The 12,203-nt window shown below is 35.7% G+C and overlaps 2 protein-coding genes across 12 annotated transcripts in view; one reads left to right on the top strand and one right to left on the bottom strand.

Moving 5' to 3' along the window:
- LOC127970285 (centrosomal protein of 170 kDa) overlaps positions 1 to 4,924 on the bottom strand; it is a 36,535-nt gene extending 31,611 nt beyond the window's left edge. For all 9 annotated transcript variants that reach the window (XM_052572749.1, XM_052572750.1, XM_052572751.1 and 6 more), the window contains exon 1: positions 4,763 to 4,924. The gene's annotated coding sequence lies outside the window, so the exon portion shown is untranslated. The remainder of the gene's footprint in view (positions 1 to 4,762) is intronic.
- Positions 4,925 to 5,199: 275 nt separating this feature from the next.
- Positions 5,200 to 12,203, top strand: part of LOC127969869 (serologically defined colon cancer antigen 8 homolog) — a 47,192-nt gene continuing 40,188 nt past the window's right edge. For 2 of the 3 annotated variants that reach the window (XM_052571995.1, XM_052571996.1), the window contains exons 1-10: positions 5,201 to 5,406; positions 5,733 to 5,879; positions 6,059 to 6,147; positions 9,311 to 9,427; positions 9,630 to 9,755; positions 9,863 to 9,952; positions 10,045 to 10,109; positions 10,494 to 10,685; positions 11,770 to 11,908; positions 12,012 to 12,164. In XM_052571995.1, the coding sequence (XP_052427955.1) occupies positions 5,343 to 5,406; positions 5,733 to 5,879; positions 6,059 to 6,147; positions 9,311 to 9,427; positions 9,630 to 9,755; positions 9,863 to 9,952; positions 10,045 to 10,109; positions 10,494 to 10,685; positions 11,770 to 11,908; positions 12,012 to 12,164 (1,182 nt within the window). In that variant the 5' untranslated portion in view covers positions 5,201 to 5,342. Of the gene's footprint in view, positions 5,407 to 5,732; positions 5,880 to 6,058; positions 6,148 to 9,310; positions 9,428 to 9,629; positions 9,756 to 9,862; positions 9,953 to 10,044; positions 10,110 to 10,493; positions 10,686 to 11,769; positions 11,909 to 12,011; positions 12,165 to 12,203 lie in introns of all 3 variants that reach the window. The other variant, XM_052571997.1, reaches the window with a different exon arrangement.

Here is a 12,203-nt window from a genome sequence, read left to right as displayed (position 1 = left end):
CAGCTTCAATCTTGAAGCTATGTTCCAATAGGAACAACTGGAACAACTTAACTGGGTCAGATTGGGATGTTTTTCTGTACTACGCATAATAGTGAAACCTGTTCATTTCAGAATGGTCCTGGTGTTTCTCATACGTGAAGCTCTTGCTTGACTTTCTGCATGAAGTCTACACTCATCTAATGAGATCTCCAGCCAGATGATGACACAACCCTGTAAGTGTCCTCCCTAACCCACATGACCTCACATCATGACCCAGGAGTACTAGCCTGATCCATCTCCAGCCAGGAAACAAACACTCCTAAAGGGACAGTCAATTTCAAATTTCTATTTATTAAACGTCATGCAATTTCAAATATCTGACTTCTGAAATTAAAGACTTTATTAGCTAAAAATCTTTACTGTAATAAATACAGATGTGCCGTAGCAGGTTTAACAGCATATAGCTAAATATAAGTACATTTTACTTAATACTGTTCAAAAAACGAAATAATGGCTTTATAAAACTTGAAATATAAGGCAAAAGTTGACTGGAAAAGATTTATGGAATTTTTGGAGCCTGACAGCACACATCCCCACTTTTCACTTTTATCAAGATAGATGTGTGCATATTCATATTTTGTACCATTGTTCCACGATATAAAGAAAGTAATACAGATTTGGAACTACGTGAGGGTGAGTAAATCATGGCACCAAATTTGAATTTTGCTGTGATCTATCCCTTTTAAATTAACATCATGAAAGACATGGATTAGGTACAGCAGATGCAGTGTAACATATACGTTGGTGCACTTTGAGAAAATACGTCGTTAATACGGCGAAGTCTTCAGGTCTATGAATGCCAGGTGAAGGTCACTGAAGGTAACATGATGTTGTGAGGCCAATGAACACTGGTGGGTGTGTAATAAAGTCAATGTCCTCACTGCTATCATCAGTATCTCCTAAGAAAGGTAAAATCACTGACGCATCACTAACTGTTAAATATTTAGTCTCAGTTCATTGCTTTTATCTAACTCATCGGTAGAAATTACATCCATTATTCTGTTTCTTTCACAAAGCACTTTGTTTGCATTATCAAAAAATGGATTCTTAATTCCAGAAACAGATTCTGCAACAACAAGCCTGAGGGCATCTGAGCCTTCTGTCTCAAACAAAGGCATCTGACTACACTTCAACTAGTCACCAGAAAGTATAGCGCATATTTATGTTAATGCTGGGAAAGAAATCGATCCACAGACCATCGCAGTGCTTGAGAAGAATACAGTGAGTGGGCTTGACATGAATGAACAATGGCTAGACTTTCATTCAGATAATTCAAGTTGAATAACTGCACTGGAATGAAATAGGTAATATATAGCAGAACAACAGTACATGTGAATGAAATCTCAACTGGACAGCTAAAGCAGCATACTGTCAACTCAGTAATCAAAATAACACTGCTTAATATACTAAAACTAAAAAATAAACATATAAAAAAAAGTATAGGTGTTGTACTATCGGGATACTCCACAATGGCATTATTTACATGCTACTATATTGTTCTTACAAATCCACAAACTATAAACTATTACATATAAATCATACAGACGATGAGAAGAGTTCAGTCTCTTTAAGAATAAATCATGAAATGTAAATAAATTTACTTTATTTCATATCTACGCCCTTATCTCTGCACATAAAAGGAGACCAATGCAATAAAACACGCTGAGAGAGCAAATTTTGGGATGCTGTAAAGCACCATATGGCCATGAGAAGCAGACATCTCATTTACATCAGCAGTGGCAGCAGGAAGAAAGATCCATCATTCATCCAAACCTGATACACTTGTGCCTACTAGACCTTATCAGACACAACAAAATGTGTCTGTTGGGTGCTAATAAACATGCATAATGACATACTTGACCCAACAGACCTACTTATGCAAATTCAATAGCCAGTAAATGTTTCTGACCAAAGGGAATTTCTGCTACATGTTCAGATATAACATCATTTCCAAACAAAAATGAGCTATTAATCATTTGAATTAAACCGTACCACTGACAACTTTGAGGTCAGTAAGATATTTAATAAGTCTTAACTAATTTTTTTAATTTTGTTAAAAAAAATAATAATCATAATTTCATATAATTTAAAATATTAATTTAATATATAATTATAAATATTTATTTTAATTTTTTTATTAAAATATTAAATTATTACGATAGCAAGGCTACATTTTCAGTCCAGTGTCACATAATATGCTGATTTGCTGCTCAAGAAACATTTCTTGTCAATGCTGAAATCAGTTGTGATGCTTAATTTTTTATTTATTTAATGTTTCAGGGTTCTTTAATAAAACCAAGTTCAAATGTTTGAAATCTTTAAAAATAAAAATGAAAATCTTTGTTATAAACATGAATGGAGAGAACCGTGTGTGGTTCAGCAAGTCATCAATAAGCGTTTACTCTGACTGCCATCATACACCTTTAGGCATCTATTGCATGCACTTCGACTACCAGTTACAATCAGCAGACCAGATATAAACGGGAGACAAATAATGGATCACAAATATAGGTCAGAACTAAAGAGCAGGATTAAGCTAGCCAGTGGGCATACAGAATCCAGACTGGCCTGAAATAACCCAATGGTTTGATCATCAAACACAGACTGCCATTTATATGCATTTGCAATACAATGCTGACAGGAGAAGAGCCAAGAAAAAAAAAACATATATATTATTAAGCTTCGTCAATACACATGCATATTTTCCTAGGGCTTATGCTGGCAAATTTTTGCTTGTATAGTAATACTCAGACTTGTTTTGTAACTAATGACCTGTGTGCATGTGACTCTTTGTGGCTTCTTTGTGAATCCACATTCACTTGGTACTTCCGTTTAACAACAGGAAGCTAACTGGATTGGTCAGTCAACATGATCCAACTGAGGAAGTGATGCTAACTTATGAATAATTGATGATTTGGGGCCCAGAGTTCACAAAAGAGACATTTTCTTGTGAGAGCCCCAGACTCAGTTTAGGGTATGTTTTGGTCTGGGTCTAGAATAGTTTTTGCATTTTCTCTTCTAGAAGATTTAAACTCGGGACCAGACAACACATGATGTCTCATAAGCCATAAAAGATACCAGAATAGTATTACATTCATTCCATTCAATTATCTGTTTTCTCTTTGTTGAGATGAAATAATGAGAGAAGAAATAATGAAAAGGCCATTTAAAAAAAACAACAACAAAAAAAAAAAAGGCAAAGACCTGCCATATACTGTGACAATTCAGTGATAATTTTGCATTTTGGAACCCAAAAAGACGCATTAAAAAGGGTCTGGACACAACATGTATGAACAAACAGCCGATTCATAACCTAGATTGAAATACTGAGAGAAAAGTACAGATTAGTCAATCAAAATACACTACAAGAAACGAGCAAAGCAATAACAGTTACACCCAAAAAGGATGACAAGGGTAAAAATAAACTCTGTTTTTTGCATAATTTAGGATGTCATTGTTTGAGACTAAATTTTTTGATATCGAAATTAAGTATGGGTGTCTGAATTATAAAAAAAAAAAAAATCTATAACTTACAGCAGTTTAGAAAAACGAACATGTGCCAAATAAATTAATCATTTATTGTGATATAAAAAAAGAAAAAAAAATCAGGGTCAAACTGAAGCCATTCAACTTCGGTCCTGCAGAAAGAGCTGGAGACTGCAAAGAAAACAGCCATTAGTTTAACCTGCTCTCCAGAGGAGTTCAAATTGCCGACATGCTCACATTTATAGACACTTTATCTCAACATGATACCCAAAAATGCTGTATAGGTAGGCAGCTGAACTTACTAGGTTTTGAGGCATAGACTCTATATGCTGTTTTAGGTTCATATTCAAATAACGGCTTAAAATAAACTCTGAAGAAGTAATAGATAATACAGAACCCCCACTGATCTGTAATATATATATATATATATATATATATATATATATATATATATATATATAGATCAGTGAGAACCCCCCTTTTCAACTAAAAAAAATCAATTGAATAAAAAACCGTATTACACAGGACAATTAACTGTCAAGGAGATCTGCAATTTTGACACTACACTTTTTTTTTTAGCTAACAAACATTTAATAACAAAGTATACACATTTAGCATTGTTGAAAAGTGTAATGAACACTGCAATCAAAATACATGTAGGCCATGTGTAGCAGGACAAAACAAGAGCCTTTGTCAAAACAAAGGATTCTGCGCAGTGCCCTTCATAGTGTGCACCAGAAGCCGGCAAATCAAGCACATCTCCTACACATCCGACTTATGAATTATTGTTGTTTTTAATGATTCGCTGCGATTGAGAGCAAATTTTACGATACTGGGCAAGATATCATGCGTTCGGGCAGACCAGTGACCACAGCTTAATGTCCTCTTTGTGCATATAGTCAAACACACTCTTACATTTAATAAATAAACCAAGATTTAATTCGAATATCGTTGAAGTATCGCTAGCGTTAGGACGTACAGCGTTAATAGGAAAACCACACGTGAATACAGGCGTGTTCTTGCTAGTGTGCATTCATTCAATATGATCGAACTGGCTGTGTCCTGCTGTTACATTTGTTATCCTGACCACACGAGCCGATCAGATCATTACACCACATCCTTATAGGAAAATACGTTTAACACGAGCAAATGCATTAATACGCGAGCGTTATTATAAATGGCTTATTGTTACGTGCACTAAATATAAAAAATATTCTTTAAACGAATGTACACTCACCCTTGCGCTTCTTTTTGCTGTCACTTTTATATCTGGCTTCAATGCAGCAGCTAAACGGTTTTCGTAGCCCAGCCCAGTGTGTATCCCCACGTCTCCTATTTGCCTCAGTTGCTCAGCAGCAAATAGCGGCGACATACGGCAGCCTGAAATCAGGCAAGTAGGACAGCGTTTGCACTTCCAGCACAGTCCGGTGGGCGTGTCCTCGTACATGACTGGTACTTCACAAATTTTATAGATTTTTCTTTTATTGACATTTTAGAATGAAAATAGGGCACAAATACTATGTTTACAATAATCTGTGTTTTTAAACAGTAAACGTTTAGTCCAACAACGAATATCGGAATGCCCCTCTTGTAGTTTTTTAACTCACTCTGCCCTAGCAATTTGATACTGTAAAAACTACAATTTCCGGTTGCCTTTGCGCGGTTTACGGAAGTGTACTTCTGCCATGCAACCGTTGACGTCTTTTTGGACGTCGTTCATTGATAAGGCGCTACAACACTATCAGAAACAGTGAGCCAGAGAAATTTTGCGCTATATTTACAAACCTTTTTGTTTAAGTTACGTGTTTGAAGCAATAATGAAACCGTCCTTGGACTCTGACGAGGAGGAGGAATTAGGAGCATTGCAGAAGACTCTGAGAGGTGATGTTTTTAAACATCGAAAAGATGATTCAGCCCAGTGTTACTGTCATGACAATAATATTACAGAAACCTAAAGTATTAAAGAGTTTATTAAAACTTAAAGTTAACCCTATTATAGAGTATTGCTCACTGTAAACACTTGCAACAAGATCATGTTTTTTTATGAAACATTCTGCTAAATCACAGAAATCAACACACTTAGTAAATATTTAAACTTGTTAACAGTAACGTACATGTGTGATAAACTATACAATACTCAAGGCAGGGCATGTAATATTAATGTTATGTATTAAAATCAATGTATTTGTATGATGTACATGTTTCAGAGCGAGCTAACCGCAGTATCCAGCACCTCTCCAGCATGTTGGCCAGCCACAGCTCTGATTCTGAGTGTTCAGAAGCAAAGCAGCAGCAGGAGAAGCTCAGCCCTCTGCTGCTAAACCCTCCTATACCAGTTCAACAGAGCGAAGCAGGTACAGATCATGCAGGAAGCATGTTATTCTGACAAATCTTAATCATGTAGGATTGAGTTGCATCCTGATAATTGTTGCGTATTAAAATGTAGTACATGCAGACATCTTCTGGATGAGTAGCCTTATTTGTGCAAATTATTTTTTTGGTTGTTTATTTATTTATGTTTTTTTTTTTTCAGTCAATCAGCTGCGTTCCTTACTTCAAAAGCAGTCCAAAGATGCAAATGTTGCATCCCCTTCTCCTTCCAAGAGGAAATTAACTGGAAAGGTACTGCACTTAAATCAGGGCTTCCCAAAGTAGAGGTTGCAATTTGATGAAAAGCTTGTTTTTATTGTAATCATTAAAATGTAACTTAAAACAAATAATTGTAAATATACATATATATATATATATATATATATATATATATATATATATATATATATATATATATATATATATATATATATATATATATATTAGTGCTGTCAATCGATTAAAAAAAATTAACGAATTAATCGCACAATTTTTTAAAATTAATCGCGATTAATCGCAATTAAAAGACTGAAACTTTTTGGATATGTAAATGTAAAATGTAAATAATTAATGTAAACTCAAGACAAAGAAACTATTTAAATTCAAAATATGATTGTTTATTGGAATTTTTGTTTAACTTGTAACACAGATTTTCTCATGTAAACAACATACCTGCAATAAACCATCAATATCCTCCAAATTAACTGTTGGCTTGAAAGCCATATTTATTACAGAAATAAAAACACAGGCATGTAAGTACCATTTGAATTTCAAAACAATCAATGCCAATAAAAAACAATAATGATTTCCATGTTGAATTCTAAGTGGACTGCAAAAAAATTCCAAAGTATAGTCATTGCCAGTGCTTTAAGTGGGCCGGTACGCACCAGTACTCAGTACCGCCACTTCCAAATATAGCTCTTGAACGTACCGCCACCTCTCCGTGCGCCCAGAACGTGCTTGTAGCGTACCGGTACGCTCATTTGGACATCTGTTTTAATAGAGGTTTTAATCTTTTACCTGCACTGCCGATTTTCAGAGCGCCCTTCACAATGCAAGCTTCCTAATTCATCCCACCCAGAGCAGAAACTACATTACCCATTCACCCTTAAGTTATACAAGTGAATAGCGCATGTGTCGCTTTTCCCACTGTTAAGTGTCAACAACTCAACGTGGCCGGAGAAGGTGTGTGAAACTTGTTGTGAGTTATACTAAAGCAAAATCTTGAGTATTTATTGTCTGATAAACATTAAAAACTGTCTGCGGAGGTTGAGTCGTCCTGCAGCCCCCGCTGGCTGCTCATTGGCTGCAGCATCTTTTTTCTAAGTTCTAAAAAAATACCATAGACGGCAAGGCACAAATTTAGATATTCATTTATCTAATTAATCTATAGCCTATGCACAAAGACAATATGATCTTTTTGTCCCCTTTTTGTTTTAAAGCTTGATGAAGAGAGAGAGTGCAAGTTGCTGCAGCTGAGGAGGACAGTGATGCACGCGTACAGGAGTGATTGACAGTTTGCGGCACTGTGTACAAAAAATACTCCGCTACACAATTATTTCGTTATTTTCGTTTAAGCTTATTAACGTTAGCGTTACAGAAAGGTCTGATTTACGCAGTGTTACAGTCATTGTTTTTTTTTTTTTTTTTTAAACAATGACATTTGAGTTCATGATTTTAATGTTGCTGTTTCTTGTGGCAGACTAAATGAAGAGTAATGTTTCTTGTGGCAGACTGAAGAGTAATCCGGCAGAGTTTTATACTGAAACTTTCCGTCTAAAAGTCCTTCCTTGGTCTTAACCTTATTTCTTTGCACGTTGAACACACATAGGCCACAACTGGAAATAAAAAAAACTGCAACCGCGTTAATTGCGTTATTTTTTTTTAACGCGTTAAATATTTCAAATTAATCGAATGCGTTAACGCGTTAATTTTGACAGCACTAATATATATATATATATACCTCCTGAAACACCTCGTTTTAACCAAGCAGCAACCTTCCGCTCCCTCTCTTGAAACCAACACGGAAGTGACTAAAACTGCAATTCATCGACTGGCCGCTGGAGCCTGGCTCCAAAAGGGAGTCAATCCCATAGACTCCCGTGTTAAAATGCCCAACTTTACAGCAGAAAAAAACAAGTTTACAGCCTGGTACAAAAAAATATTTTGGTCTATATAGATACATTTGCCCTTCATGTCAACTGTGAGTGGGGTAAATTTTTTTATAATTCATCTGTTTAAATTATATTAAAGGGATCCCTGGGTATTAAGACATGTATGGCTTAATATAACGTAAATTATGTCTCTTATTGAAAGGCAGGGCATAGAGGAGCAACAATAATGTACAGTATGTGGAAAATTGTGTGTTTTTTAAACCTTAAACCACATAAAAACATTTCATTACACCAAATACACAAAATAATGTTCTTTTTAGCAACGTCATAAGACCCCTTTAAAATATGAAATAATTAAAAATATTTAACATCAAAGATAATTAACTACTAATGAGTTTAAATGTAAACTCTCTAAAAATCACTCTTATTTTTACTGAACATTTTTATTGCACAATACTTTATAATATTAATTTATGGTAATATATAGGGCTGGGTAAAAAATATTGATATCTCGATTTTAATTATTCTCTTTAATTTAATTATTTTAATCGATTCTCATTATTACGAAACAGTATGAACATTGAGAGGGGCATTTTGCTAAATTTATGCACCATGTAATATATTCATTAAAATTTTCATTATATTTGCCAGTTTTAACCTTCAATATTATAGTAATGCAGTAGCATACCAACTGACTCATTTATATATTACAGCATTAGTCGTGGGGAAGTCGTGGCCTAATGGTTAGAGGGTTGGACTCCCAATCGAAGGGTTGTGGGTTCTAGTTTCGGGCTGGACGGAATTGTGGGTGGGGGGAGTGCATGTACAGTTCTCTCTCCACCTTCAATACCACGACTTAGGTGCCCTTGAGCAAGGCATCGAACCCCCAACTGCTCCCCGGGCGCCGCAGCATAAATGGCTGCCCACTGCTCCGGGTGTGTGCTCACAGTGTGTGTGTGTGTGTTCACTGCTCTGTGTGTGTGCATTTCGGATGGGTTAAATGCAGAGCACAAATTCTGAGTATGGGTCACCATACTTGGCTGAATGTCACTTCATTAGTTAAGCATTTTTTTCCTTGAGAAAATTTGGCATGTGTACCTGATATATATCTAAAATAATCAATATCGAATCGAATCACAAGCTTGTTAATGAGAATCGAATCCTGAAATTTGTGTCAAAACTCAGCCCTAATATATAGTGGTTATAATATGTAGTGAGAACTTTTGCTCAACAGGTTTGTTGCTCTTATTACATAAAAGTTTACACAGTATTAATTGAAGCTATATAATTATGCTGTCTAGCAAAGAGCCCCAGATGAGAGTAATAGCAGTTTGCCTGGTGTTCACGACTTGGTTCCCATCATCCACAATCAGTCTGAGTACATTCAACACCTGGAGGCTGAGGTCAAGTTCTGCAAGGTCAGTCTCAGTCCTGTTAATTAACAAAAGATATTATCAGTCAATTTATTGTCTGAGGATTTCTATGAGCTATGGTAATGGGGGTTTCCCCAGATAAAGCAGGAGGTATTCAACTGGTCACGTGTTGGCAATTGTGTTGCAGTTTGACTGTAGTTGTAATTGTTTGTGTGTTTGTACTGATTGTGTTGTTTCCTCTCCAAAGGATGAACTCCTCGGAATGAAACAGAGAGTGAGAGTGGTGATTGTGGAGAATGAGAAACTACACGAGGAGCTGAAAGCAAAGGCGGTTGAAGAAACTCTTAAAGAATACACATTTGTAGACAGCACAGTATGTATCCATGAGGCATTTAGTTATGGTGCTGACACAAATGGCAAATGTGGGACTATAATGATATAATTGATAAAAATATGAGTAATTTTATTGATCATTTGCAGTTAAACGTGGAGCGCACACCAGACACAACTTCAAAGCAAAGACTTGACTCCATTAATCAAATTGAGGACCTCAAATGGAAGAAAGAAATGGTATTTGTGTTTAAACATTAATGTAGCTGAAAATATTACATGAGTAAATGGACAAAATGTGCAATAAAATTATATATATTTTTTTGTCTAAGGAGCAGCTGAAGTGTCTTTATCAAGCACAAACTGAGACCCTGGAGGCTCAAGTGGTCTCCCTGAAGTAAGTGGGCTTCAATCAGTGGCCAAGCCTAAAGCATTTTTTTTATCTTACTGAATCCGATCCTACTAAAATACACTATTAGAATCAGAATGGGTGTTCTGATTGAATTACAAATTTTATTCATTTGCTTTGCTAAAAATCTCATTTTTATTATGCATACTGCATGCTTATGGTGTTAGAGGAGCTCCCTGATTATAAAGGCCTTCTGCTGAAAATGTGGATTGCCAGAGTTGGTGTTTGTGATTTTATAGTGCTCTTTAGAACAGTCATACTGATTGTGCATCTGCAATATTTGCACTGTGATTCTGTCCACCAATAGAATCAGCCGGTCATCATATATGCATATTGTAACAGTGTGCCGTCTTACTGCTCGTGTCTGTGTAGGAAAGACTTGGTGAGCATTCAGAAGGAATATGAGGAAACGAAAGAACGACTGAGTCACAAAGAAGCAATGGCTGTGGCGGCGGGCAGTGGTCAGCGTGTGGGTGGTCTGTGTCTGAAGTGTGCCCAGCATGAAGCAGTCCTGGCAGAGACACACTCTAATGTTCATGTACAGAGCATTGAAAGACTTACTAAGTAAGTGTGTGTTCTTTGTGTTTTAATTTTCACTGTAACTATGAGTCTAATGCCTAAAATAATTATGTTCTTAAATAAATACTTTGAATAATCGAATACGTGGGCATTTTTGTTTCATTTTTTTTTTGTGGCAGTTTGAGGTTTAATGTAAAAACATGATCCTTCAGAAATAATTCTAATATGCTAAATTGGTGCTTAGGAAACATTTCTTATTATGATTGCGCTGCTTCATATTTTGGTGGAAACTGTTATACACTCTTTTATGTGCTGTCAAACGATTAATTGGGATTAATCGCATCAAAAGTTTTTGTTTGCATATTACATGCGTCTTCTTTGTTATTTATTTAATTTATTTAATATATTTATGTATATATAAATTCACACACATACAGTATATATTTAGAAAATATTTACATGTCTATACTTATATTCCTATAATTTATGAGTAAATATATTTAAAATATTAAAAAAAAATTCTGAAATATATACATGTATATGTATTTATATACACACAATAAATATACAGAGCATACTTTTGTTTGAGTACGATTAATTGTGACTAATTGTTTGACAGCACTAATACATACACACACACACACACACACACACACACACATACATATATATATATATATATATATATATAGACACACACACACACACACACACACACGTTTTAATACCTTATAAATGTCTTTACTGGCATTTTTTTGTATCAATATTTTTGATATCTTTCTATCAAAAATAGTAATAACTTACAGATTAATTATCCAGATATATGTTAGTTTCAGCCCACTATTCTTGTAAGACTGATTTACTTTATAAATATTTTTTAACATATACTTAACTTCACTTGAGAGATATTGATGTTGTAACAACCTTGGAGCCAAACCTTTGGGTTAATTAAGACTGATAGGCTCCTTTGACCACTTGAATTGATCTCTGTGTGTATTCAGTCAATTATTGTTCCTCACAGCAAGGTTGAAAGGAGTCTTGACTGGTCATGAAGCTAATCAGCTGCTGTCCTGATTATGTGTCAGATCAATGCCTGCTTTCAGTGACCTGATGAGATGCTTGTGTTTAGAGAGCGGGATGAGCTGATGACCGTTCTCTGCTCTCTGAGAGCCAGTCAGACTGAGACCCAGCAGAGAGAGTGGGCCGCCTATCAGCAGGTCAAACAGGCGGTGGAGATGGCAGAAGAGGCAAACCTGGAGAAGACAAGAGTATGTGCCAACTCCACTGATTTGAATATGAATTTGACTGTTTTGCATGATATTAAATGGTATATGAGATAGGTATACTCATTGATCTTGACCTCCGGTGCAGGCGCTGGTGCAGTGTGAGCACTTCCACAATGAGCTGACTAGACAGAGGGAGAGGCTGGAGAGAGAGCTGGCATCTGAACAGGAGAAGATCTCCCAGGCCAGGGAGGCAGCGCGTTTAGAGAGCAAGAAAGAGAAAGAAGAGCTCGTCCAGACTGTTAGTTGCTTACCATAATAAGAAATGTTTTTTTTTTAT

This window comes from Carassius gibelio, chromosome B13 (assembly GCF_023724105.1).
Source record: "Carassius gibelio isolate Cgi1373 ecotype wild population from Czech Republic chromosome B13, carGib1.2-hapl.c, whole genome shotgun sequence".
Taxonomy (NCBI): domain Eukaryota; kingdom Metazoa; phylum Chordata; class Actinopteri; order Cypriniformes; family Cyprinidae; genus Carassius; species Carassius gibelio.
The sequence above is the reverse complement of the archived record's forward strand: the minus strand, read 5'-3'. Positions and strand labels throughout refer to the sequence as shown.